The following is a 24,650-nucleotide window of genomic DNA, read 5'->3' as shown; positions in this document are numbered from 1 at the left end:
CCCCCAAAATTCACCCAAACCCCAAAATTCACCCCTTCCCCAACAGGGGGGGTTCCCCGGGTGCGACCCCCACCCCACTGACCCCAAATTGTGCCCCACAGGTGATGGGGCAGCCCCCCACCCTCCACCCGGTGAGTTTGGGGGGGACTGGGGGGTCCTGGGGGGTTTGGGGGGATTTGGGGGGATTTGGGGGTCCTGGGATGGGTTTGGGGTGGCTTAAAGGGGGATTTGATGTTCTGGGGAGGGACCTGGGGGATTTGGGGGTCCCCGGGGGTTTTGGGGTGGCTTAAAAGGGGATTTGGGGTGGCTCAAGGGGGGTTTGGGGGGTCCCAGGGGGTTTTGGGGTGATCTGGGTGTTTTGGGGTGGCTCAAGGGGGGATTTGGGGGTCCCAGGGGGTTTTGGGGTGGCTTTAAAGGGGGATTTGGGTGATTCAAGGGGGGTTTTGGGGGTCCTGGAGGGGGATTGGGGTGATTTGGGGGGATTTGGGGGTCCCAGGGGGTTTTGGGGTGGCTTTAAGGGGGATTTGAGTGACTCAAGAGGGGATTTGGGTGTTTTGGGGTGGCTCAAGGGGGGATTTGGGGGTCCCAGGGGGTTTTGGGGTGGCTTTAAGGGGGATTTGGGTGATTCAAGGGGGGATTTGGGGGTCCTGAGGGGGGTTTGGGGTGGCTCAAGGGGGGATTGGGGGGGTCCCAGAAGTTTTGGGGTGATTTGGGTGTTTTGGGGTGGCTCCAGGGGTGATTTTGGGGGGATTTGGGGGGCTCTGAGGGTGGGATTTGGGGTGGCTCGCTCATGGGGGGTTTGGGGGGCTCTGAGGGTGGGATTTGGGTTCTGGGGGGGTCTCACCCCACTCTGAGCCCCCCGTTCGTGCCCCCCCAGCCCGTCCCCTTCATTGCCACCATCCCGGGGGGGCTGATCCCCAAAAAACCATCGTCATCAAGGGCTTCGTGCCCCACCACGCCAGCAGGTACTGGGGACCCCCAGGACCCCGCCCCAAAATCCCCCTGGGACCCCCCAAACCCGCCGGGCCCCCAAACTCCCCTGCGGCGCCTCCCAGGATCCAAAACCCTCCCAAAATCCGCCCCAGGACCCCAAACCTTTCACAAGAGCCATCTCCGACCTGCCCCGACCCCAAAGTCTCCGTCACACCTCAGGATCCCCAGACACCCAAAATCCTCCCAAAACCCCCCAAATCCCCAAATCCTCCCTAAGCGCCCCTGTTACCATCCAGGACCCCCAAATACCCTCAAATCTCCTCAAACCTCCCATCACACTCCAGGACCCGAAATCCCCCCAAACCCCAAAATCCCCCCAAACCCCCCCGTCACCACCCCAGGACCCCCAAATCCCCAAATCCTCCTCAACCTCCCATCAACACTGCAGGACCCCAAATCCCCCTCAAAACCCCAAAATCCCCCCAAAATCCCCCCTGTCACCACCCAGGACCCCCAAATCCCTCAAATCCTCCTCAAACCTCCCATCAACACTCCAGGACCCCCCAAATCCCCTCAAACCCGCCACTGTCACCACCCAGGACCCCAACCCCCGTCACCACCCCAGGACCCCCAAATCCCCCCCAAACCCCCAAAATCCCCCAAACCCCCAAATCCCCTCAAAATCCCCCTGTCACCACCCCAGGACCCCCAAATCCCTCAAATCCTCCTCTAACTCCCATCAACACTCCAGGACCCCCAAATCCCCCCAAAACCCCCAAAATTCCCCCCAAACCCCCAAAATCCCCTCAAAAATCCCCCCCTGTCACCACCCCAGGACCCCCCAAATCCCCTCAAACCCCCCCAAATCCCCCCAAACCCCCCCAAATCCCCCTCAAACCCCCCAAATCCCCCCAAATCCCCCCAAACCCCCAGACCCCCCCCAGAATCTCCCCGACCCCCCCAGGTTCTACGTCAACCTTCGGGCGGGCGCGAGGGGGGGGACGTGGTGCTGCACCTGAACCCCAGGATGGACGAGGGCGACGCCGTGGTGCGGAAACGCGCTGCTGGGGGGCAGCTGGGGCGGCGGAGGAGCGCGACCTGCCCTGCTGCAGCCCCTTCCAGCGCGGCTGCTACTTCGACGTGAGCGGGGGGACGGGGCCTGGGGAGCTCCACAGGGGGGCTTGGGGAACTCACAGAGGGGCTTTGGGTCCTCAGAGAGGGGTTTGGGGTCCTCACAGAGGGCTTGGGACTCACAGAGGGGCTTGGGGAGCTCACAGGGGGGCTTGGGGACCTCACAGAGGGCTTGGGGTCCTCAGAGCGGGGTTTGGGGGTCCTCACAGAGGGCTTGGGGACCTCACAGAGGGCTTTGGGGACCTCAGAGAGGGGTTTGGGGTCTCAGAGAGGGGCTTGGGGTCACAGCCAGGGGCTTGGGGACCTTAGAGAGGGATTTGGGGACCTCAGAGAGGGCTTGGGGTCCTCAGAGAGGGGTTGGGACCTCAGAGAGGGGCCTGGGGCTCACAGAGGGCTTGGGGTCCTCAGAGAGGGGCTTGGGGTCCTCACAGAGGGCTTGGGGTCTCAGAGAGGGGTTTGGGGTCACAGCCAGGGGTTTGGGGTCCTCACAGAGGGGGGTTTGGGGTCACAGCCAGGGGTTTTTGGGGTCCTCACAGAGGGGTTTGGGGTCACAGCCGGGGGTTTGGGGTCCTCACAGAGGGGTTTGGGGTCACAGCCAGGGGTTTGGGGTCCTCACAGAGGGGTTTGGGGTCACAGCCAGGGGTTTTGGGTCCTCACAGAGGGCTTGGGGTCCTCACAGAGGGCTTGAGGTCATGGCCAGGGGCTTGGGGTCCTCAGAGAGGGGTTTGGGGTCCTCAGAGAGGGGTTGGGGTCACGGTGAGGGGCCTGGGGTCCTCACAGGGGGGCTTGGGGACCTCACAGAGGGGCTTGGGGTCACGGCCAGGGGAGGGGACGGGTTCGGGGTCTGGGGAGGGGCTCTGGGGTGACTCTGGGGGTCCCTGCGGTGGTTTCGGGGGTCTCTGGGGTGATTTTGGGGGTCTCTGAGGTAACTCTGGGGTCACTTTGGAGTCTCGGGATCTCTGGGGTAACTTTAGGGTCTCTGGGGTGACTCTGGGGTCTCTGGGGTGATTTTGGGGGTTCTGAGGGGACGCTGGGGGTCTCTGAGGTAACTCTGGGGTGACTTTGGAGTCTCTGGGGGTGTGTGGAGTGACTTTAGGGTCTCTGGGGTGACTCTGGGGTCCCTGCGGTGACTTTGGGTGTCTCTGGGGTGACTTTGGGGTCTCTGAGGTGACTCTGGGGGTCTCTGGGGCACTTTGGGGTCTCTGGGGTGATTTTGGGGGTCCCTGAGGTGACTCTGGGGATATCTGAGGTGACTCTTTGGGGTCTCTGGGGTGATTTTGGGGGTCCCTGAGGTGACGCTTGTCCCCCGTTCCCGTCCCCAGCTGTCGATCCGCTGCGGGAACCATCGCTTCAAGGTGTTCGTCCAGGGGCAGCCGCTCTTCGATTTCCACCACCGGGTGCAGCCGGGCCCCACGTGGACGTGCTGGAGATCGAGGGCGATGTGGTCCTGTCCTACGTCCATTTCTGACCCACGAGTGTCCTGTCTGTGCCCTAAAACTGCCCTGCAACAGCCCCATTACTGCCCCATAGCTGCCCTGTAAGTGCCCCAGAACTGCCCCCCTCAAATGCCCCCATTATCCTCTCCCAACACTGACCTCAATAAAGCTGCTCCTGCCTGCTCCAGCTCGGGACACTTGAGGGGAAAATGGGTGGGGAAGGTGAGGGGAAAAGAGGGAAATGTGAGGGAAAAAGAAAGGCAAACATGAGGGGAGAAGAGAGAGAAATGTGAGGGGAAAAGAAAGGGAAATGTGAGGGGAAAAGGGAGGAAATGTGAGGGGGAAAAGAAAGGGAAATGTGAGGGGAAAAGGGGGGAAATGTGAGGGGGAAAGGAGGTGAAACATGAGATGAAAGAGAGGGAAATATGAGGGGAAAAGAGAGGAAAATGTGAGGGGAGAAAAGGGTGGGGATCATGAGGGGAGAAAAGGGCGGGAATCGTGAGGGGAGAAGAGACAAAAATGTGAGGGGAAAAGAGAGGGAAGTGTGAGGGGAGAAAAGAGGGGGAAACGTGAGGGGATAAGAGAGAGAAATGTGAGGGGAAAAGGGGGGAAATGTGAGGGGAAAATGGAGGGAAATGTGAGGGGAGAAGAGAGAAATGTGAGGGGAGAAAAGGGCGGGAATTGTGAGGGGAGAAAAGGGCGGGAATTGTGAGGGGAGAAAAGGGCGGGAATTGTGAGGGGAGAAAAGGGTGGGAAATGTGAGGGGAGAAGAGAGAAAAGTGAGGGGAAAAGAAAGGGAAAAGTGAGGGGAAAAGAGAACTGTGAGGGGAGAAAAGGGTGGGAATTGTGAGGGGAAAACGGGCGGAGAACGTGAGGGGAGAAGGGGAGAGAAACGTGAGGAGAAGACAGAGGGAAATGTGAGGGGAAAAGAAAGGGAAATGTGAGGAGAAAAGGGGGGTAAATCTGAGGGGGAAAGAGAGAAACGTGAGGGGAAAAGGGTGGGAATCGTGAGGGGGAAAAGGGAGGGAAATGTGAGGGGAGAAAAGGGTGGGGATTGTGAGGGGGAAAGTGGGAAATGCGAGGGGAAAAGGGAGGGAAATGTGAGGGGAGAAGAGAGAAATGTGAGGGGAGAAAAAACCAGGAATTGTGAGGGGAGAAAAGAGCAGGAATCGTGAGGGGAAAAGGGAGAGAAACGTGAGGAGAAGACAGAGGGAAATGTGAGGGGCACAAAGAGGGAAATTGAGGGGAAAAGTCCAGGAGAAAACACAGAAAATGTGAGGCAAGAAAGAAAAAAAAAATGAGGGGAAAAAAGGTGGGAAAGGGGAGAGAAAAAAGGATGGTGAACATGGGGGGAAAACCCCCAATACAACTTAGGGCCCTTGCACTCACATTTTACCCCAGAAGTATTCCTTCCATCACTTACAGACACCTCAGGTTTTACCCCCACAATTGCCCTGACCCATCCAAAAAAAATCACCTCAATTTTACCCCCAAAATGTCCCTTCCCAACAATCTAATTTTTACCTCAAAGTGGTAATTCTGTCCCCTCAAGATTATCTCGTTGGCTGTACCTGGGGGAAAAGTGAGCACAAAAACTCCAAGACCCCAGAGGTTGTTGTTTTTTTTTTTTTTCCAGCAATATTTTAATTACAGGACAAAGAAGCTGCTACGTGAATATATATTTATATAATAAATCCGTAAAGTTATAAAGGAAACCGGAATTTTCTGCTTCCCGTCAAAATTTTCCAGGATCAGGCGCTTTATTAGGTGGATTTCTCATAATTTTCCTCATTTCTCTTAATTTTTAGTACTTTTCCACAGTTCTCCATATTTCTCTCTTGATTTTTCTCCTTACTCTCCTTTATTTATCATAATTTTCCCATATTTTTTCTGTATTCCTCCAGATTTCTCTATGATTTTCCTCATTCCTCTCCTAATTTTTCCACATTTTTCATTTCTCTTTATTTTTTTCCTAATTTTCCATTTCTCTCCACATTTTTATTTTTCCTCCTAATTTTTTTCCGCGCTTCGCGTTTCTCACCTTTTTTCCCTATTCCCCCCTTATTTCCCCCATTTATTTTTTTTTTTTTTGGTCCACAAAACGCTGCTCCGAGGCGGGAATGTGAGTGAAAAACCTAAAAAAAAAAAACCCCCTAAAACCCCGAATTTTTCCCCATAAATTACGTGAGAAGTGGGGGGAAACGCGAGGGGAGAGGGAACCCTCGGGCGGCGCCGCTGATCCCGTGGAAAACAGCGGGAATTTCTCTTTTTCTCTCTCTCTTTCTGCGTTCTCGTTACCAAAAATAACCATTTCCGGGCGCGGCCAGGCCCCGCGGGAGGCGGAACCCGAGGAAAAGTGGGAATTGCACCCCGAAATATCCCAAGATCAATCAACTGTTGCATAGTAGGAGGCGGGCCGGGGGGGTTGGGGATCCTCGGGGATCCTCGGGGATCCAGGACCGTCAGGGATCCTGGGGAACCCTCAGGGATCCTGGGGGATCCAGGACCATCAGGGATCCAGGATCCTCAGGGATCTGGGATGGACCATTGGGGATCCTGGGGGATCCAGGACCATTGGGGATCCTGGGTCCTTGGAGATCTTGGGGGATCCAGGATCACCGGGGACCTTCAGGGACCACCGGGGATCCTGGGGGATCCTTGGGGACCCTTGGGGATCTGGGACCATCAGGGACCATCGGGGATCCTTGGGGACCCTGCACTGTTGGGGACGGTCGGGGACCCGGGATCCTGGAGGGTCCTGGGGGATCCTGAGGGATCCGGGACCGCTGGGGATCCCGAGGGCCCTCGGGGATCCCCGGGGGATCTGGGACTGTCGGGAATCCGGGATCCTCAAGGATCCGGGGGGGACCCTCGGGGATCCCTGGGGGGGGGGATCTGGCACCATTGGGGACCGTCAGGAAATCCGGGATCCTGGGGGCTCCTGGGGGATCCTGGGGGGTCCTGGGGGGTCCTGGGGGATCCCGGGGGATCCGGGGGGTCCGGGGGGTCCCCGCTCAGAGGTCGCTCTCGCCGTAGAGCGCCGTGGAGAAGGATTTGTAGTCCAGGGCGCCGGGGACGCCGTCGGGGCCGGCGTAGGGCGCCATGCGCGCGATGCAGTACTCGGCCTGCGCCGCCGGCAGCTCCCGGCGCAGCTCCGCCGCCGTGATGTAGTTCTGGGCACAGACAGAGCAGGGGAGAAACGCGGGGAGATAAACGGGGGGGATAAACGGGGGGAAATAAATGGGGGGAAATAAATGGGGGGGAATGGAGGGGAAATGGGGAAAATGGGGGGGAAAATGGGGGGAAAAATGGAAGGGGAAATGGAGGGGAATGGGGGGGAATGGGGGAAAAAATGGAAGGGGAAATGGGGGGAAAGGGGGGGAAATGGGGGGGAAATGAGGGGAAAATGGGGGGGAAATGGAGGGGGAAAGGGGGGGAAATGGGGGGAAATGAGGGGAAAATGGGGGGGAAATGGGGGGAAAACGGGGGAAAATGGGAGAAATTGGGAGGAAATGGGGGAAAGGGGAAAAGGGGGGGAAAGGGGGGAAAAATGGGGGGAAATGGGGGGAAAGGGGGGAAAATGGGGAAACGGGAGGAAAATGGGGGGAATGGGGGGAAAACGGGGGGAAAATGGTGGAAAATGAAGGGAAAGGGGGGGAAATGGGGAAAAACGGAGGGAAAATGGGGAAAAACAGGGGGAAAACGGGGGAAATGGGGAAAAAAACGTGCAAATGGGAAAAATGGGGGGAAATGGAGGGAAAGGGGGGGAAACAGAGGAAAATGAGGGTAAACAGGAGAAAAATGGGGGTAAAATGGGAGAAAAATGGGGGTAAAATGGGTAGAAAATGGGGTAAAATGGGGTAAAACGGGGGGAAAGTAGAGGAAATGGGGGCAAATGGGGGAAAGACAGGGAAAGTGGAGGAAAAACGGGGGAAAACGGGGAAACCCGTGGGTTAACAGAGCGCCAGCGGTCGCACCAGGGGACTGATGAGCTTTGCAGCAGCGGTGCCCAGGCCCCAGCCGCAATCCCCAGGGTCGCCCAAGGGTTCCGCTGTCCCCGCCCAGCCCCGGTGCCCACCTTGTCCCCGGCCAGCACGCGGAAGCTGTTGATGACCTGCTCGGCCGTGTCCGTGTCCGTGGTCTCCCGGGACATGAAGTCGATGAAGGCCTGGAAGGTGACGCTGCCGCTGCCGTTGGGATCCACCACGGCCATGATGCGCTGGAATTCCGCGTCGCCCTGCGGGGACAGGCGGCGTCGGGGGCTCTGCTGCCTGCCCCGGGCTGCTCCAGAACCTTCCGGAGCCCCCGGAATGCTGGAGATGCTCCACGGCTCCGGGGGGGACCCACAGCGACTTCCTCATCCCGCCACGGGGATGGGGCGGGAAAGGGAGGGAAAGAGGAGGGACAAAAGGGGGGAAAATGGAGGGGAAAAGGAGGGAAAAAAGGTGGAAAAAAGATGGAAAAAAGGATGGAAAAAGGATGGGAAAATGGAGGGAAAAAGGATGGAAAAAAGGATGGAAAAAAGGATGGAAAAAAGGATGGAAAAAGGATGGGAAAATGGAGGGGAAAAGGATGGAAAAGGGAGGAAAAAAGGATGGAAAAAGGAGGAAAAAAGGAGGGAAAAAAAGGATGGAAAAAAGGATGGAAAAAAGGAGGAAATCAAAGGTGAAAAGGCAGGAAAAGGAGGAGGTTACCAGGCCAGATCCTGCAGAGCCCAGCAGGGCGCGGAAATCGTTGGAGTCCGTGCGGCGCTTGGGCTGCCGGGAGGAGGAGGAGGAGGAGGAAGAGGAGAGGGAAAGGGAAAGGGAGGAGGAAGAGGGAGAGAAAAGCAGAGAATCCGTTAGAGGAGAAAACCGGCCCAGGAAAGGATGGAAGGAAAGGGAGGAAGGAATCCCGGAAGGAATTTTGGAAGGAATTTTGGAATTTAGGAAGGAATTTAGGAAGGAATTTAGGAAGGAATTGAAGGAAGGAATTGAAGGAAGGATGAGGATGAGGATGAGGAGGAAGCAGGCAGTACCTGCCGGTCGTTCTCCACGTCGTAGCCCAGGCTGATCAAACAGGCCTTGAACTCCTCAGGACCCAGGGCACCGCCGTGGTCCTGGGCAAACACAGAAATGGGGGAAAATGAGGGAAACCAGGAGCAGCTCAACCCAGCTCCATCCCAGGCTCCATCCCAGCTCCATCCCTGCTCCATCCTGGGCTCCATCCCTGCTCCATCCCTGCTCCATCCCAGCTCTATCCCAGCTCCATCCCAGCTCCATCCCTGCTCCATCCCAGCTCCATCCCAGCTCCATCCTGGGCTCCATCCCTGCTCCATCCCAGCTCCATCCCAGCTCCATCCTGGGCTCCATCCCTGCTCCATCCCAGCTCCATCCCAGCTCCATCCCTGCTCCATCCTGGGCTCCATCCTGGGCTCCATCCTGGGCTCCATCCCTGCTCCATCCTGGGCTCCATCCCAGCTCCATCCCAGCTCCATCCCTGCTCCATCCCTGCTCCATCCCCAGCTCCATCCTGGGCTCCATCCCAGCTCCATCCCTGCTCCATCGCAGCTCCATCCCAGGCTCCATCCCTGCTCCATCCTGGGCTGCATCCTGGGCTCCATCCCTGCTCCATCCCTGCTCCATCCCAGCTCTATCCCAGCTCCATCCCAGCTCCATCCCTGCTCCATCCCAGCTCTATCCCAGCTCCATCCCAGCTCCATCCCTGCTCCATCCCAGCTCCATCCCCAGCTCCATCCTGGGCTCCATCCCTGCTCCATCCCAGCTCCATCCCTGCTCCATCCTGGGCTCCATCCCAGCTCCATTCCAGCTCCATCCCAGCTCTATCCCAGCTCCATCCCAGCTCCATCCCTGCTCCATCCTGGGCTCCATCCCTGCTCCATCCCAGCTCCATCCCAGCTCCATCCCTGCTCCATCCCTGCTCCATCCTGGGCTCCATCCTGGGCTCCATCCCTGCTCCATCCTGGGCTCCATCCCAGCTCCATCCCAGCTCCATCCCTGCTCCATCCCTGCTCCATCCCCAGCTCCATCCTGGGCTCCATCCCAGCTCCATCCCTGCTCCATCGCAGCTCCATCCCAGGCTCCATCCCTGCTCCATCCTGGGCTGCATCCTGGGCTCCATCCCTGCTCCATCCCTGCTCCATCCCAGCTCCATTCCAGCTCCATCCCAGCTCCATCCCAGCTCCATCCCAGCTCAATCCTGGGCTGCATCCTGGGCTCCATCCCTGCTCCATCCCTGCTCCATCCCTGCTCCATCCCGGGCTCCATCCTGGGCTCCATCCCCAGCTCCATCCCCAGCTCCATCCCTGCTCCATCCTGGGCTCCATCCCAGCTCCATCCTGGGCTCCATCCCGGGCTCCATCCCGGGCTGCATCCTGGGCTCCATCCCTGCTCCATCCCTGCTCCATCCCAGCTCCATCCCTGCTCCATCCCAGCTCCATCCCAGCTCCATCCCAGCTCCATCCCAGCCCCCCAGGATCCCCCAGGATCCCCCGGGATCCCCGACCTTGTCGAAGTGGTTGAAGGAGGCGCGGAACTCCTGCATCTGCTCCTGGCTGATGCCCTTGGCGTCGCGGGTCAGGATCTGGTTCTCCACCTCGTTGATGGTTCGGGCGATCGTGGTCAGCAGCTGCTCCCAGCCCACGCGCAGGTGCTGCAGCCCGGGGGAAAAGGAGCACCCTGAGCACCTGAGCCCCCCGAGCACCCTGAGCACCCTGGCAGGGATCCAGGGCCCGTGGTGTGGTCCTGATCCCCCTGAATGACCCCAGTTCTGTGAGAGCCCAGCTGGAACCCCAGCTCTGGAGCACCAGGGCCTGCTGCCCACCCTGAGACCCCCAAATCCCTGTGGGACCCCCAAATCCCTGTGGGACCCCCAAATCCCCTCCCTAGGACCCCCAAATCCCTGTGGGACCCCCAAATCCCTGTGGGACCCCCAAATCCCCTCCCTGAGACCCCCAAATCCCTGTGGGACCCCCACATCCCCTCCCTGGGACCCCAAATCCCCTCCCTGGGACTCCTCCTTCCCTGGGATCCCCAAATCCCTGTGGGACCTGTCCCTCCCTCCCTCCCCAGTCCCAGCCCCTTGGGACAACCTCAAATCTCCTTGGGTTGACGCCAAATCCCCTTGGGACGACCCCAAATCCCCTCAGGGTGACCCCAAATGCCCTTGGGATGACCCCAAACCTCCTCAGTGACCCCAAACCCTGAGGGACAATCTCAAATTCCCTCAGAGTGACCCCAAATCCCCTTTGGTGACCCCCAAACCCCTTTGGTGACCCCCAAACCCCCTGGGTGACCCCAAGGGCAGGCCCCACCTCCATGGTGTAGTTGGAGTGCTGGTTGTCGAAGATGAGCGCCTCCTGCACCAGCTGGTGCTGCTGCTCCAGCAGCTCCAGGTTGGGCTTGTACTCCACGATGTTCTGCTCGTACTCCTTCAGGTGGCTCAGCTGGTCCTCCAGGGTGCCGTTCATCTCGATGGAGATGCGCCCGATCTCCTGGGGACGCGGCCACGGCGGCGTTTGACCCGGGGCTGATCAACCCCAACGAGCCCGGCCCCACCGGATCCCACCAGGGCAATTCCAGGGCTGATCAATCCCAATGATCCCAGATCCCACCAGGGCAATTCCAGAGCTGATCCCAATGATCCCAGATCCCACCAGGGCAATTCCAGAGCTGATCCCAATGATCCCAGATCCCACCAGGGCAATTCCAGGGCTGATCAACCCCAACGAGCCCGGCCCTCCCCAGAGCGATTCCAGAGCTGATCCCAATGATCCCAGCCCCACCAGGGCAATTCCAGAGCTGATCCCAGTGATCCCAGATCCCACCAGGGCAATTCCAGGGCTGATCAACCCCAATGATCCCGGCCCTCCCGGCACCTCCCACCGGATCATCCTGGGGTGATCCCAGAGCTGATTCCACCAGCCCCACCATCCCCACCATGTCCACCATCTCCACCTCCACCATCTCCACCATCCGTCCATCTCCACCTTCTCCATCTCCATCATCTGCACCATCCCCACCACCTCCACCTTCTCCACCTCCACCAGGCCACCTTCTTCACCATGCCACTGTCTCCACCATCTCCACCCTATCCATGTCCACCATGTCCACCCTCCCCACCCCACCATGTCCACCATGTCCATCATCTCCACCATCCCCACCCCACCATGTCCACCCTCCCCATCCCCACCATGTCCACCATCGCCCCCAGTGCCCCCAGTGCTCCCAGCGTTCCCGACCTCCATCTTGGTCTGGATCCAGGGCCCCACGCGGTTGGCCTGGTTCCCAAACTGCCTCCTCAGGTGCTCGTTGGAGTTCTGCCGGTTCTGCTCCTCCTGCAGCGCCTGGTCCCGCTTGGGCACCAACTGCTGCACCTGGGAACGCGGCAAAACGGGGGGAAAATGGGAAAAGGGTGGGAAACCCTGATGGGAAACTGGGAAAAACGGGAAAAGAGTGGGAAATGCTGATGGGAAACTGGGAAATTGGGGGAAAATGGGAAAAGGGTGGGAAACCCTGATGGGAAAGAGGAATAATTGCAGGGAAAGGGGGAAAACTGCAGGAAAATGGGAAAAACTGCAGAACAAGGGGACAAAACAGCAAGAAAGGTGGGGAAAAGGGTGGGAAAGGTGGGAAAAAGGGTGGGAAAGGTGGGAGAAAACAGAGAAGTGGGAAAAAGGGTGGGAAAGGTGGGAGAAAACAGAGAAGTGGGAAAAAGGGTGGGAAAGGTGGGAAAAGGATGGGAAAGGTGGGAAAAGGGTGGGAAAGGTGGGAAAAGGATGGGAAAGGTGGGGAAAAGGAGGGAAAGGTGGGAAAAGGGCGGCCAAAGGTGGGCAAAGGGCGGCCAAGGGCGGCCAAGGGCGGGCAAAGGGCGGCCAAGGGAGGGCAAGGGGCAGGAAAGGGGCAGGCAAAGGGTGGCCAAAGGAGGGCAAAGGGCGGCCAAGGGCGGCCAAGGGCAGGCAAAGGGCGGCCAAGGGCAGGAAAGGGGCAGGAAAGGGGTAGGAAAGGGGCAGGAAAGGGGCAGGAAAGGGGCGGCCAAAGGGCAGGCAAAGGGCGGCCAAGGGCGGCCAAGGGAGGGCAAAGGGCGGCCAAAGGTGGCCAAGGGCGGCCAAGGGCGGGCAAGGGAGGGCAAAGGGTGGCCAAGGGCGGCCAAGGGCAGGCAAAGGGCGGCCAAAGGTGGGCAAGGGCGCGCGGCTGCCCCGTACCCGCTCCCACTTGGAGTTGATGACCTGGGCCGTGACGGACGTGTAGGGGTTGCTCCCCGGCAGCTGCAGCCCCTGCAGCTCCGCCAGGCGCTGAGCCTCCCCCTGGATGCCCAGGATCGCCTCCCGCTCCCGGTCCGCGTCCCCCAGCGTCGACTTGAACTGCTCGTGAGCCGTGATCAGACCCTGCGGGACACGGGGGGCACAATGAACGACGGCACGGGAGGACCACTGCTCAAACCCTCCACGGAAACATCCACTGAATCAAATCCACTGAATAATTGCACAGAAACATCCACTGAATCATCCACAGAATCAACTCCACTGAATAATTGCACAGAATCATCCACTGAATCAACTCCACGGAATCATCCACTGAATCATCCACTGAATAATTGCACAGAAACATCCACTGAATCAACTCCACAGAATCATCCACTGAATCAACTCCACTGAATCACCCACAGAATCAATTCCACTGAATCATCCACTGAATAATTGCACAGAATCATCCACTGAATCAACTCCACTGAATCAACTCCACTGAATAATCGCACAGAATCAATTCCACTGAATCACCCACAGAATCATCCACAGAAACATCCACTGAATCAACTCCACTGAATAATTGCACAGAATCATCCACTGAATCATCCACAGAATCAACTCCACGGAAATATCCACAGAATCAACTCCACTGAATAATTGCACAGAAACATCCACTGAATCAACTCCACTGAATCATCCACTGAATCATCCACTGAATCATTGCACAGAATCATCCACAGAATCAATTCCACTGAATCAACTCCACTGAATCAACTCCACTGAAACATCCACAGAATCATCCACTGAATAATTGCACAGAATCATCCACTGAATCAACTCCACTGAATCAACTCCACTGAATAATTGCACAGAATCATCCACTGAATCAACTCCACGGAAACATCCACTGAATCAAATCCACTGAATCATCCACAGAATCAACTCCACTGAATCACCCACAGAATCACCCACAGAATCAACTCCACTGAATCAACTCCACTGAATCATCCACAGAAACATCCACAGAATAATTGCACAGAATCATCCACTGAATCAACTCCACTGAATCATCCACAGAAACATCCACAGAATCATCCACAGAATAAATTCCACAGAATCAACTCCACTGAATAATTGCACAGAATTAATTCCACAGAATTGTTCCACTGAATCATCCACAGAATCATCCACAGAATCAATTCCACAGAATTGTTCCACAGAATCATCCACAGAATCGTTTCACAGAATTCACTCCACTGAATTGTTCCACAGAATCAATTCCACTGGATAATTGCACAGAATTATTATTCCACAGAGTAATCCCACAGAATAATAATTCCACAGAATTATTCCTCAGAATTATTCCACAGAGTAATCCCACAGAATAGTTCCACAGAATTGTTCTACAGATTTATTCCTCAGATTTATTCCTCAGAATTATTCCACAGATTTATTCCATTGGATTATTCCACAGATTTATTCCTCAGATTTATTCCTCAGAATTATTCCACAGATTTATTCCATTGGATTATTCCACAGATTTATTCCTCAGATTTATTCCTCAGAATTATTCCACAGAATTAATTCCACAGAAAAATTGCACAGAATTAATTCCACAGAATCGTTCCACAGAATTTATTTCACAGAATCGTTCCACAGAATTTATTTCACAGAATAATTCCACAGAATCATCCACAGAATAATTCCATAGAATAATTTCACGGAATTATTCCTCAGAATTATTCCACAGAATAACTGCACGGAATTGTTCCACAGAATTAATTCCACAGAATAATCCCACAGCATTATCCCACGGAATTATCCCACGGAATTATTTCTCAGAATTATTCCACAGAATTGTTCCACAGGATTCCTCGGAATGCCACAAAATAATTCCACAGAATTCCTCAGAATTCTTTCTCAGAATAATTCCACAGAATTCCTCAGAGTTCCTGGGAACTGCTCCCTCCCCCAAACCTCCATCCTCCACCACAAGCTCAGCAAGAAAACACCCCAACGCCACCAGAGAACACCCTGAAAATTACAGATATATAAATATATATGGATTTTAAATGATTTTAGGGAGAGGAGCCCGGGGTCTGGGCCTTCCCACCTGGATCTCCTCGATGGTGTGCACGATGAACATGTCCTGCAGGTCCTCCATGGCGCTCTCCATCCAGTTGTTGAAGGGCGCCGCGCGCTTGGCGTACTCCAGGTGCAGCTCGTCGATGGTCTCCAGCTGCTTCTCCATTTTCTGGGACAGAAACGACAAAATTGGGATCAGGGGTGGGGATCTGGGGTTGGGATCCAGGGGTGCAGCTCGTCGATGGTCTCCAGCTGCTTCTCCATTTTCTGGGGACAGAAACACCAAAATTGGGATCAGGGGTTTGGGATCAGGGGTTGGAATCCAGGGGTTGGGATCTGGGGTTTGGGATCCAGGGGTGCAGCTCGTCGATAGTCTCCAGCTGCTTCTCCATTTTCTGGGGACAGAAACGACAAAATTGGGATCAGGGGTTGGGATCAGGGGTTGGGATCCAGGGGTTGGGATCCAGGTGCAGCTCATTCATGGTCTCCAGCTGCTTCTCCATTTTCTGGGGACAGAAACACCAAAATTGGGATCAGGGGTTGGGATCAGGGGTTGGGATCCAGGGGTTGGGATCCAGGTGCAGCTCGTCGATGGTCTCCAGCTGCTTCTCCATTTTCTGGGGACAGTAACAACAAAATTGGGATCAGGGGTGGGGATCTGGGGTTGGGATCCAGGGGTGCAGCTCGTCGATGGTCTCCAGCTGCTTCTCCATTTTCTGGGGACAGAAACGCCAAAATTGGGATCAGGGGATGGGATCTGAGGTTGGGATCCAGGGGGATCCGGGGGTGGGTTGGGATCTGGGGTTGGGACCCAGGGAGGGGATGCAGGGGTGGAATCCAGGGTTGAGATCCAAGGATGGGATCCAGGGGTTCATTGGGATCCAGGGGTGTTTGGGATCCCAGGGTTGGTCGGGATGGGATCTGGGGTGGGATCTGGGGCCGTTTGGGATCCCTGGACCAACCTCGAGGGCCTCGCGGCGGCTGTGGGTCAGCGAGCCCAGCAGGTCCCACTGGTCACAGATCTTCTGGCACCGCGCGTTGACGCTCGGAGAGTCGTAGTAATCCAGCTCACTGGGGAAAAAATGGGGGAAAATGGGGAAAATGGGGGAAAAACGGGGGAAAAGGGAGGGAAATGGGGAGAAATGGGGGAAAATAGGGGGTAAATGGGGAGAAACAGGAGGGGAAATGGGGAAAGACCAAGGGAAATGGGGAGAAATGGGGAACAATAGGGGGTGGGTTTGGGTTCCCGTACTTGAGCTCGTGGGCAATGACTGGGGTTTGCTTTGGGGTCACCCCAGGACACTTTGGGGGTGATTTTGGGGTCCAGTTTCGGGTGTTGTGGGGGTGTTTTGGGGTCCCATACTTGAGCTCCTGGGCGATGGCCAGGCTTTGTTTTTGGGGACACTTTGGGGGTGATTTTGGGGTCCAGTTTCGGGTGTTGTGGGGGTGTTTTGGGGTCCCATACTTGAGCTCCTGGGCGATGGCTGCGATCTGCTCCACGCGGTCCTGGTGCGCCGCCAGGTCCGACTCGAAGGCCTCGTGCTTGCGGAGCAGCGCCCGCACCTGGGCCAGGGAGGCCGTGCCCGAGTCCCGGTCCCGCAGGGCCACCTCCTTACCTGGGTGTGGGGAGAGCCCTGAGACCCCAAATCCCTCCCTGTGCCACCCCTGAGACCCCAAATCCCTCCCTGTGCCACCCCTGTGCCACCTCCTTACCTGGGTGTGGGGACAGCCCTGAGAGCCCAAATCCCTCCCTGTGCCACACCTGTGCCACCCCCTTACCTGGGTGTGGGGACAGCCCTGAGACCCCAAATCCCTCCCTGTGTCACCCCTGAGACCCCAAATCCCTCCCTGTGTCACCCCTGTGCCACCCCCTTACCTGGGCACAGGTGTGGGGACAGCCCTGAGACCCCAAATCCCTCCCTGTGCCACCCCTGAGACCCCAAATCCCTCCCTGTGCCGCCCCTGAGACCCCAAATCCCTCCCTGTGCCATCCCTGTGCCACCCCCTTACCTGGGCACAGGTGTGGGGACAGCCCTGGGACCCCGTTACCCCCAATTCCATTTCCTGCTCCCCAAATCCATCCCCAGAACCCCCAAATTCTGGTGTCTGAACCCCCAAATCCATCCCTTGAACCCCCAAATCCCTCCCCTGAATGCTCAAATCCTGGTGTCTGAACCCCCAAATCCATCCCTTGAACCCCCAAATCCATCCCCTGAATACTCAAATCCTGGTGTCTGAATCCCCGAATTCTGGTGTCTGAACCCCCAAATCCATCCCGTGAACCCCCAAATCCCTCCCCAGCGCCCCCAAGTCCCTCCCCACCCTTCACCTTCCGTCCACCCCTCGTGGATCGAGGCTTTCTGCCGGAATTTCTCGGCCAGGTGATCGAGGCGCTCCAGGCGCCGCAGCTCCGTCAGCAGCCACTCCTCGTGTCCCTTCTCGGCCTGCTCCAGGCGCTGCCAACCCGCCCCGATGTCCTGGGGACCCCAAAAACGTCCAGGTTCACCCCAAAAACCATCAGAGTTACCCCAAAAACCCCTCAGAGTCACCCCAAAAATCCCTGGCACAGGTGAGCCCACTCCTCGTGTCCCTTCTCGGCCTGCTCCAGGCGCTGCCAGCCCGCCCCGATGTCCTGGGGACCCCAAAAACCCCCAGAGTCACCCCAAAAACCATCAGAGTTACCCCAAAACCCATCAGAGTCACCCCAAAAATCCCTGGCACAGGTGACCCCACTCCTCGTGTCCCTTCTCGGCCTGCTCCAGGCGCTGCCAGCCCGCCCCGATGTCCTGGGGACCCCAAAAACGTCCAGGTTCACCCCAAAAACCATCAGAGTTACCCCAAAACCCATCAGAGCCACCCCAAAAACCATCAGAGTTACCCCAAAACCCATCAGAGTCACCCCAAAAATCCCTGGCACAGGTGACCCCACTCCTCGTGTCCATTCTCGGCCTGCTCCAGGCGCTGCCACCCTGCCCCGATGTCCTGGGGACCCCAAAACCCCTCAGAGTTACCCCAAAATCATCAGTTACCCCAAAACCCATCAGAGTCACCCCAAAACCATCAGAGTTACCCCAAAACCCATCAGAGTCACCCCAAAACCCCCAGGCACAGGTGACCCCACTCCTCGTGTCCCTTCTCAGCCTGTCCTGGGACCCAAAAATGCTCAGGTTCACCCCAAAAACCCCTCAGAGTCACCCCAAGGTGGATTTGACCCCCTGAGAATCCCCAAATTTTCCCCCCAGGACCCAAAACCCCCAGACCCACTGAGACCACCCTGCCCTCAGAGAGCTGGGGCAGATTTGGGGCAGTTCAGGGCAGATTTGGGGCCGTTCAGGGTGGATTTGGGGCAGCTCAGAGTGGATTTGGGGCAGCTCAGAGTGGATTTGGGGCCGTTCAGAGTGGATTTGGGGCAGTTCAGGGTGGATTTGGGGCAGCTCAGAGTGGATTTGGGGCCGTTCACAGTGGATTTGGGGCCGTTCAGGGTGGATTTAGGAGCCTAAATCCCCCAGACTCACCGAGACCATCCTGCCCTCGGAGGGCATGAAGGCCAAGGCAGATTTGGGGCCGTTCACAGTGGATTTAGGAGCCCAAATCCCCCAGACTCACCGAGACCATCCTGCCCTCGGAGGGCATGAAGGCCAAGGCAGATTTGGGGCCGTTCAGGGTGGATTTGGGGCAGCTCACAGTGGATTTAGGAGCCCAGAGCCCCCAGACTCACCGAGACCATCCTGCCCTCGGAGGGCATGAAGGCCAAGGCAGATTTGGGGCAGCTCAGAGTGGATTTGGGGCCGTTCACAGTGGATTTAGGAGCCCAAATCCCCCAGACTCACCGAGACCATCCTGCCCTCGGAGGGCATGAAGGCCAAGGCAGATTTGGGGCAGTTCAGGGTGGATTTGGGGCCGTTCAGGGTGGATTTGGGGCAGCTCAGAGTGGATTTGGGGCCGTTCACAGTGGATTTAGGAGCCCAGAGCCCCCAGACTCACCGAGACCATCCTGCCCTCGGAGGGCATGAAGGCCAAGGCAGATTTGGGGCAGTTCAGGGTGGATTTGGGGCCGTTCAGGGTGGATTTGGGGCAGCTCAGAGTGGATTTGGGGCCGTTCACAGTGGATTTAGGAGCCCAGAGCCCCCAGACTCACCGAGACCATCCTGCCCTCGGAGGGCATGAAGGCCAAGGCAGATTTGGGGCCGTTCACAGTGGATTTAGGACCCTAAATCCCCCAGACTCACCGAGACCATCCTGCCCTCGGAGGGCATGAAGGCCAAGGCAGATTTGGGGCCGTTCAGGGTGGATTTGGGGCAGCTCACAGTGGATTTAGGAGCCCAGAGCCCCCAGACTCACCGAGACCATCCTGCCCTCGGAGGGCATGAAGGCGGGCCGGCCGCTGAGGCGCAGTTTGGTCTGCAGGGTGTTGAAGTTGATCTCCAGCTGACATTTCTCCTGCACCTTGGGGGGTTTGTGCACCCGCCGGTACTCGCGGAAATCCTCCAGCTTCTGCTGCATGGCCGGGATGGTCTTCTGGGGGTCCCGGGCCTCCAGCCAGGGGATGGTGCGCTGGATCCAGGCCAGGAGCTGGGAAGGGACAGATTTGGGGTTTGGGATGGGGTTTGGGGTGTGGGATGGGGTTTGGGGTTTGGGATGGTCTTCTGGGGGTCCCGGGCCTCCAGCCAGGGGATGGCGTGCTGGATCCAGGCCAGGAGCTGGGGGAAAAGGGGATTTGGGGTGTGGGATGGGGCTGGATCCACAACAGGAGCTGGGGGGACACAGATTTGGGGTTTGGGATGGGGCTGGATCCATGCCAGGAGCTGGGGGGAAAAGGGGATTTGGGGTGTGGGATGGGGCTGGATCCACACCAGCAGCTGGGGGAGAAGGGATTTGGGGTTTGGGAGGGGGGTCTTTGGGGTGGTTTTGGGGTGTTTTGGGGGTTTTCCCCCCCTTACATCCAAGGCCAGGCACTCACAGTGCTCCATGGGGGGTTTGGGGTGTTTTTTGGGATGTTTTTGGGGTGTTTTGGGGGTGTTTTTGGGGTGTTTTTGAGGTGTTTTTGGGGTATTTTTGGGGTGCTTTTGGGGTGATTTTGGGGATGTTTTTGGGGTGTTTTTGGGGATGTTTTTGGGGTGTTTTTGGGGTGTTTTCGGGGATGTTTTTGAGGTGTTTTTGGAGTGTTTTTGGGGGTGTTTTTGGGGTGGGATTTGGGGTGTTTTGGGGGTGTTTTTGGGGTGTTTTTGAGGTGTTTTTGGGGTGGTGTTTGGGATGTTTTTGAGGTGTTTTTGGGGGTATTTTTTGTGTGTTTTTGGGGTGTTTTTGGGGGTATTTTTTGGGTGTTTTTGGGGGTATTTTTTGGGTGATTTTGGGGTGATTTTGGGGGTGTTTTGGGGATGTTTTTGAGGTGTTTTTGGGGGTATTTTTTGGGTGTTTTTGGGGTGTTTTTGGGGTGGTTTTGGGGTATTTTTGAGGTGGTTTTGGGGTGTTTTTGGGGTTTTCCCCCCTTACATCCGAGGCCAGGCGCTCGTAGTCCTCCATGAGCTGCTCGTTCTCCTGGTTCACGGCCAGAACTTTGCAGATCCGGTTGGCCGCCGTCTCCGCCTGCGGGAATTCCGGAATTCCGGGAATTTCGGGAATGCGGGAGGGGGAATGTGGGAATGGGAATGTGGGAATATGGGAATATGGGAGTGGGAATATGGGAATGGGAATATGGGAATGGGAATATGGGGAAATGGGAATATGGGGAAGTGGGAATATGGGGAAATGGGAGGGGGAATATGGGAATATGGGAATATGGGGAAATGGGAATAAGGGATTGGGAATATAGGATTTGGAATATGGGAATATGAGATTGGAAATATGGGAAAATGGGAATATGGGAATATGGGAATGGGAATATGGGAATATGGGGATATGGAAATTTGGGAATATGAGAATATCGGATTGGGAATATGGGAATATGGGAATATGGGGATATGGGAATATGGGAATGTCAGATTGGGAATGAGAATATGGGAATATGGGATTGGGAATATGGGGATATGGGATTGGGAATTTGGGATTGGGAACATGGGAATGGGAACTTCAAAAAAAGTTTGAAGGAAAGAAAGGGGAAAGAAAGGAGGGAAAAAAGGGGAAAAAAAGGAAAAAAGGGGGAAAAATGGGAAAAAAGGGGAAAATTAGGAAAAATAGGGAAAAAATAGGGAAAAAAGAGGGAAAAGGGAGGGGGGAGGGAAAGAAGGGAGGAAAAAAAGGGGAAAAAATTGGGCGAAAAAAGGGGTGAAAATGGGGAAAAAAGGGGAAGGAAAAAGAAAATAAAAGAAAGGGGAAAGAAAAAGGGAGCCCCAGCCCTCGGTCGGCCTGATCCCGATCCCAATCCCAATCCCAATCCCAATCCCAATCCCAATCCCGATCCCGATCTCGATCCCAATCCCAGTCCCAATCCACCCCAGGAGGAGGAGGAGGAGGAGGAGGAGGAAGAGGCCGGGCTGGAGGTACCTGGGTGGGAGGCAGAGGAGGAATCCAGGAGGAGGAGGAGGAGGAGGACGAAGAGGAGCTGGGAAGGGCCAGGAGGAGGAAAATCCAACGGCCGGGGAGGAAGGAAAGAAAGGAAATAAATGAAGGAAATAAATAAAGGAAATAAATGAGGGAAATAAATAAAGGAAATAAATGAAGAAAATACCTGAAGGAAATAAATAAATAAAGGAAAAGGGGGAAGGGAAAGGAAAGGAACGGAGGAAGGGAATGGAAGAAGGGGAAAAGGAAGGGAACAAAGGAAAAGGAATAAAATGCAAAAAAAAAGAGAATAAAGGGCAAAAGGAAAGGGATAAAGGAAAGGGGAAAGGAAAGGAATAAAGGGGAAAAGGAAATGAAAAAGGAAAGGAAATGGAAGGGAATAAAGGAAGGGAATGAGAAAGGGAACAAAGGAAGGGGAGAAAGGAAAGGGATAAAGGAAAGGAAAAAAGGAAAGGAATAAAGGGCAAAAGGAAGGGAATAAAGGGGAAAACCAAGGGAATAAAGGGGAAAAGGAAAGGGATAAAATAAAGGAAAAAAGGAAAGGAATAAAGGGCAAAAAGAAGGGAAAAGGAAGGGAATAAAGGGCAAAAAAAAGGGAATAAAGGGCAAAAGGAAGGGAAAATCAAGGGGATAAAGGGGAAAACCAAGGGAATAAAGGGGAAAAGCAAGGGAATGAAGGCAGGGGATGAGGAAGGGAAGCCATGCAGAACCCCGAGGAAAAGGCAGCGTGAGCTCAGCAGAGCCCGGCCCCGCTTCCCCTGTGCCCAGGCCAAGCAGAGCAGCAGCCAGGCAGGTCCCAGGTCCCAGATCCCAGCTCCCAGATCCCAGATCCCAGGTCCCAGGGCAGATCCCAGCTCCCAGGGCAGGTCCCAGAGGGTCCCAGAGGGTCCCAGAGGGTCCCAGAGGGTCCCAGCTCCCGGGGCAGGTCCCAGCTCCCAGGGCAGGTCCCAGAGGGTCCCAGAGGGTCCCGGAGGGTCCCAGAGGGTCCCAGAGGGTCCCAGCTCCCAGGGCAGGTCCCAGAAGGTCCCAGAGGGTCCCAGAGGGTCCCAGCTCCCAGGGCAGGTCCCAGAGGGTCCCAGGTCCCAGATCCCAGGTCCCAGAGGGTCCCAGAGGGTCCCAGAGGGTCCCAGAGGGTCCCAGAGGGTCCCAGAGCCCAGGGCAGGTCCCAGAGGGTCCCAGAGGGTCCCAGAGGGTCCCAGCTCCCAGGGCAGGTCCCAGAGGGTCCCAGCGGGTCCCAGGGCGGGGGCGCTGGGGGCCGGGCTCACCTTCTGGGCCCCGGAGAAGGCGTGGTAGAAGCAGGACACGTAGGTCATGATGGCCTTCTCGTCGGGCCGCAGCGTGCCCACGATATCTGCCCGAGAGCACAGACAGCCCCGGCTCCAGCAGCGCCCCCGCCTTCCAGAACATTCCCAGCGCGGGCGGGAGGCGCCGCCCGGCCACGGCTCAGGGGGGCTCCAACTGCCTTGGGGCCCTCCTCAACACCGCCCTGGATTGCCCATGGATTGCCATGGATTGCCATGGATTCCCATGGATTGCCATTGATTCCCATGGATTCCCATTGATTCCCATGGATTGCCCATGGAACCCTGTGGATCTCCATTAATTCCCATGGATTCCCATGGATTGCCATTAATTCCCATGGATCTCCATGGAACCCCCGTGGATCTCCATTCATTTCCCATGGATTTCCCATGGATTTCCATTAATTCCCATGGATTTCCCATGGATTGCCATGGATTCCCACGGATCTCCATGAATTCCCATGGATTGCCATTAATTCCCACGGATTTCCATTAATTCCCACGGATCTCCATTAATTCCCATGCATTTCCATTAATTCCCATGGATCTCCATGGAACCCCGTGGATCTCCATTCATTTCCCATGGATTTCCCATGGATTTCCATTAATTCCCATGGATCTCCATGGAATCCCGTGGATCTCCATTCATTTCCCATGGATTTCCCATGGATTGCCATTAATTCCCACGGATCTCCATTAATTCCCACGGATCTCCATTAATTCCCATGGATTTCCCATGGATTTCCACGGATTTTCATGAATTTCTCATTAATTTCCCATGGATTTCCATTAATTCCCATGGATTTCCATGGAATCCTGTGGATTTCCACTAGTTTCCCATTTCCATTCATTTCCCATGGATTTCCCATGGATTTCTATGGAGTTCCCATTGACTTATCTGGATTTTTACAGAATCCTGTGGATTTCCATTCATTTCCCATGGAATCTTATGAACCTCCCATGGATTTCCACTAATTCCCATAGATTTCCATGGAATCCCGTGGATTTCCATTCATTTCCCACGGATTTCCCACGGATTTCCCATGGATTCCCACGAATTTCCCATGGATTCCTATGAATTTCTCATGGATTTCCCATGGATTTCCATTAATTTCCATGGATTTTTCGTGGATTCCCACGGATTTCCATGGAATCCCATGGATTTCTCATGGATTCCCATGGATTTCTATGGATTTCCCATGGAATCCTGCGGATTTCCGATTGACTTCCGTGGGTTTTTATGGAATCCCACAGATCTCCAAGGATTCCCATGGATTTCCATGGAATCCTGCGGATTTCCACTTATTTCCCATGGATTTCCAAATGGATTTCCCACGGAATCCTGTGGATTTCCCATTGACTTCCGTGGATTTTTATGGAATCCCACAGATTTCCCAGGACTCCCATTAACTTTCCCATGGATTTCCCCATACATTCCCGTGGATTTCCCGTGGATTCCCCGTGGAATTCCCACACCCTCAGGACGCCCAGGCAGGTTTAACCCCTCATGAGCCGGCCGGGGGCGGTCCCGGAGCCCCCCGAGAGCGACAGCAGCTGCAAGGGAAGCGAGCGTGAGAGCCGAGAGAGAGAGAGAGGGAGAGAGGGAGAGAATTCCAGGGGGGAAGGTTCCGGAAGGGGCGGGCCCGGGAGGAAGGTTCCGGAAGCTCCCGGTACCTTCTGGGCCCCGGAGAAGGCGTGGTAGAAGCTGGACACGTAGGTCATGATGGCCTTCTCGTCCGGCCGCGCCGTGTTCACGATGTCTGCGGGGAACCGCGGGGTTAAACCCGGAGCAAACCCAGAGCAAACCGGGAGGAAACCAGGAGCAAAATGGGAACAAAATGGGAGCAAAATGGGAGCAAAATGGGAGCAAAATGGTGAGCAAAATGGGAGCGAACCGGAGCAAACCGGGAGCAAACTGGGAGCAAACCAGGAGCAAAATGGGAACAAAATGGGAGCAAAATGGGAGCAAAATGGGAACAAAATGGGAGCCAAAATGGGAACAAAATGGGAGCAAAA

General features: G+C 56.0%; 3 protein-coding genes across 3 annotated transcripts in view; 2 read left to right on the top strand and 1 right to left on the bottom strand.

Annotated features, from left to right (window-relative positions):
* Positions 1-3,687, top strand: part of LOC118700868 (galectin-4-like) — a 4,288-nt gene extending 601 nt beyond the window's left edge. The window contains 9 exon segments of the mRNA XM_036405446.2: positions 47-131; positions 878-911; positions 914-965; positions 1,898-1,922; positions 1,925-1,987; positions 1,989-2,015; positions 2,017-2,073; positions 3,387-3,462; positions 3,465-3,687. Coding sequence (XP_036261339.2) covers positions 47-131; positions 878-911; positions 914-965; positions 1,898-1,922; positions 1,925-1,987; positions 1,989-2,015; positions 2,017-2,073; positions 3,387-3,462; positions 3,465-3,532 — 487 coding nt within the window. The 3' untranslated portion in view covers positions 3,533-3,687.
* A 1,432-nt stretch (positions 3,688-5,119) lies between these two features.
* LOC118700880 (alpha-actinin-4) lies at positions 5,120-24,428 on the bottom strand (the record flags this gene model as incomplete). The annotated part of the gene is made up of 15 exons (XM_054518172.1): positions 5,120-6,673; positions 7,579-7,737; positions 8,195-8,257; positions 8,518-8,598; positions 10,005-10,151; positions 10,813-10,992; positions 11,740-11,874; positions 12,703-12,885; positions 14,861-15,001; positions 15,795-15,903; positions 16,298-16,448; positions 17,162-17,309; positions 19,174-19,404; positions 20,326-20,418; positions 24,309-24,428. Coding segments are annotated over 15 exons (2,100 nt in total), but the record flags the coding sequence as incomplete, so codon positions are not given.
* A 44-nt stretch (positions 24,429-24,472) lies between these two features.
* LOC118700867 (alpha-actinin-4-like) overlaps positions 24,473-24,650 on the top strand; it is a 13,720-nt gene continuing 13,542 nt past the window's right edge. Inside the window, exon 1 of the mRNA XM_054518171.1 lies at positions 24,473-24,508. Coding sequence (XP_054374146.1) covers positions 24,473-24,508 — 36 coding nt within the window. The remainder of the gene's footprint in view (positions 24,509-24,650) is intronic.

Source organism: Molothrus ater, chromosome 39, assembly GCF_012460135.2.
Source record: "Molothrus ater isolate BHLD 08-10-18 breed brown headed cowbird chromosome 39, BPBGC_Mater_1.1, whole genome shotgun sequence".
Lineage (NCBI taxonomy): Eukaryota > Metazoa > Chordata > Aves > Passeriformes > Icteridae > Molothrus > Molothrus ater.
This window is presented reverse-complemented; position numbering and strand designations above follow the sequence as displayed.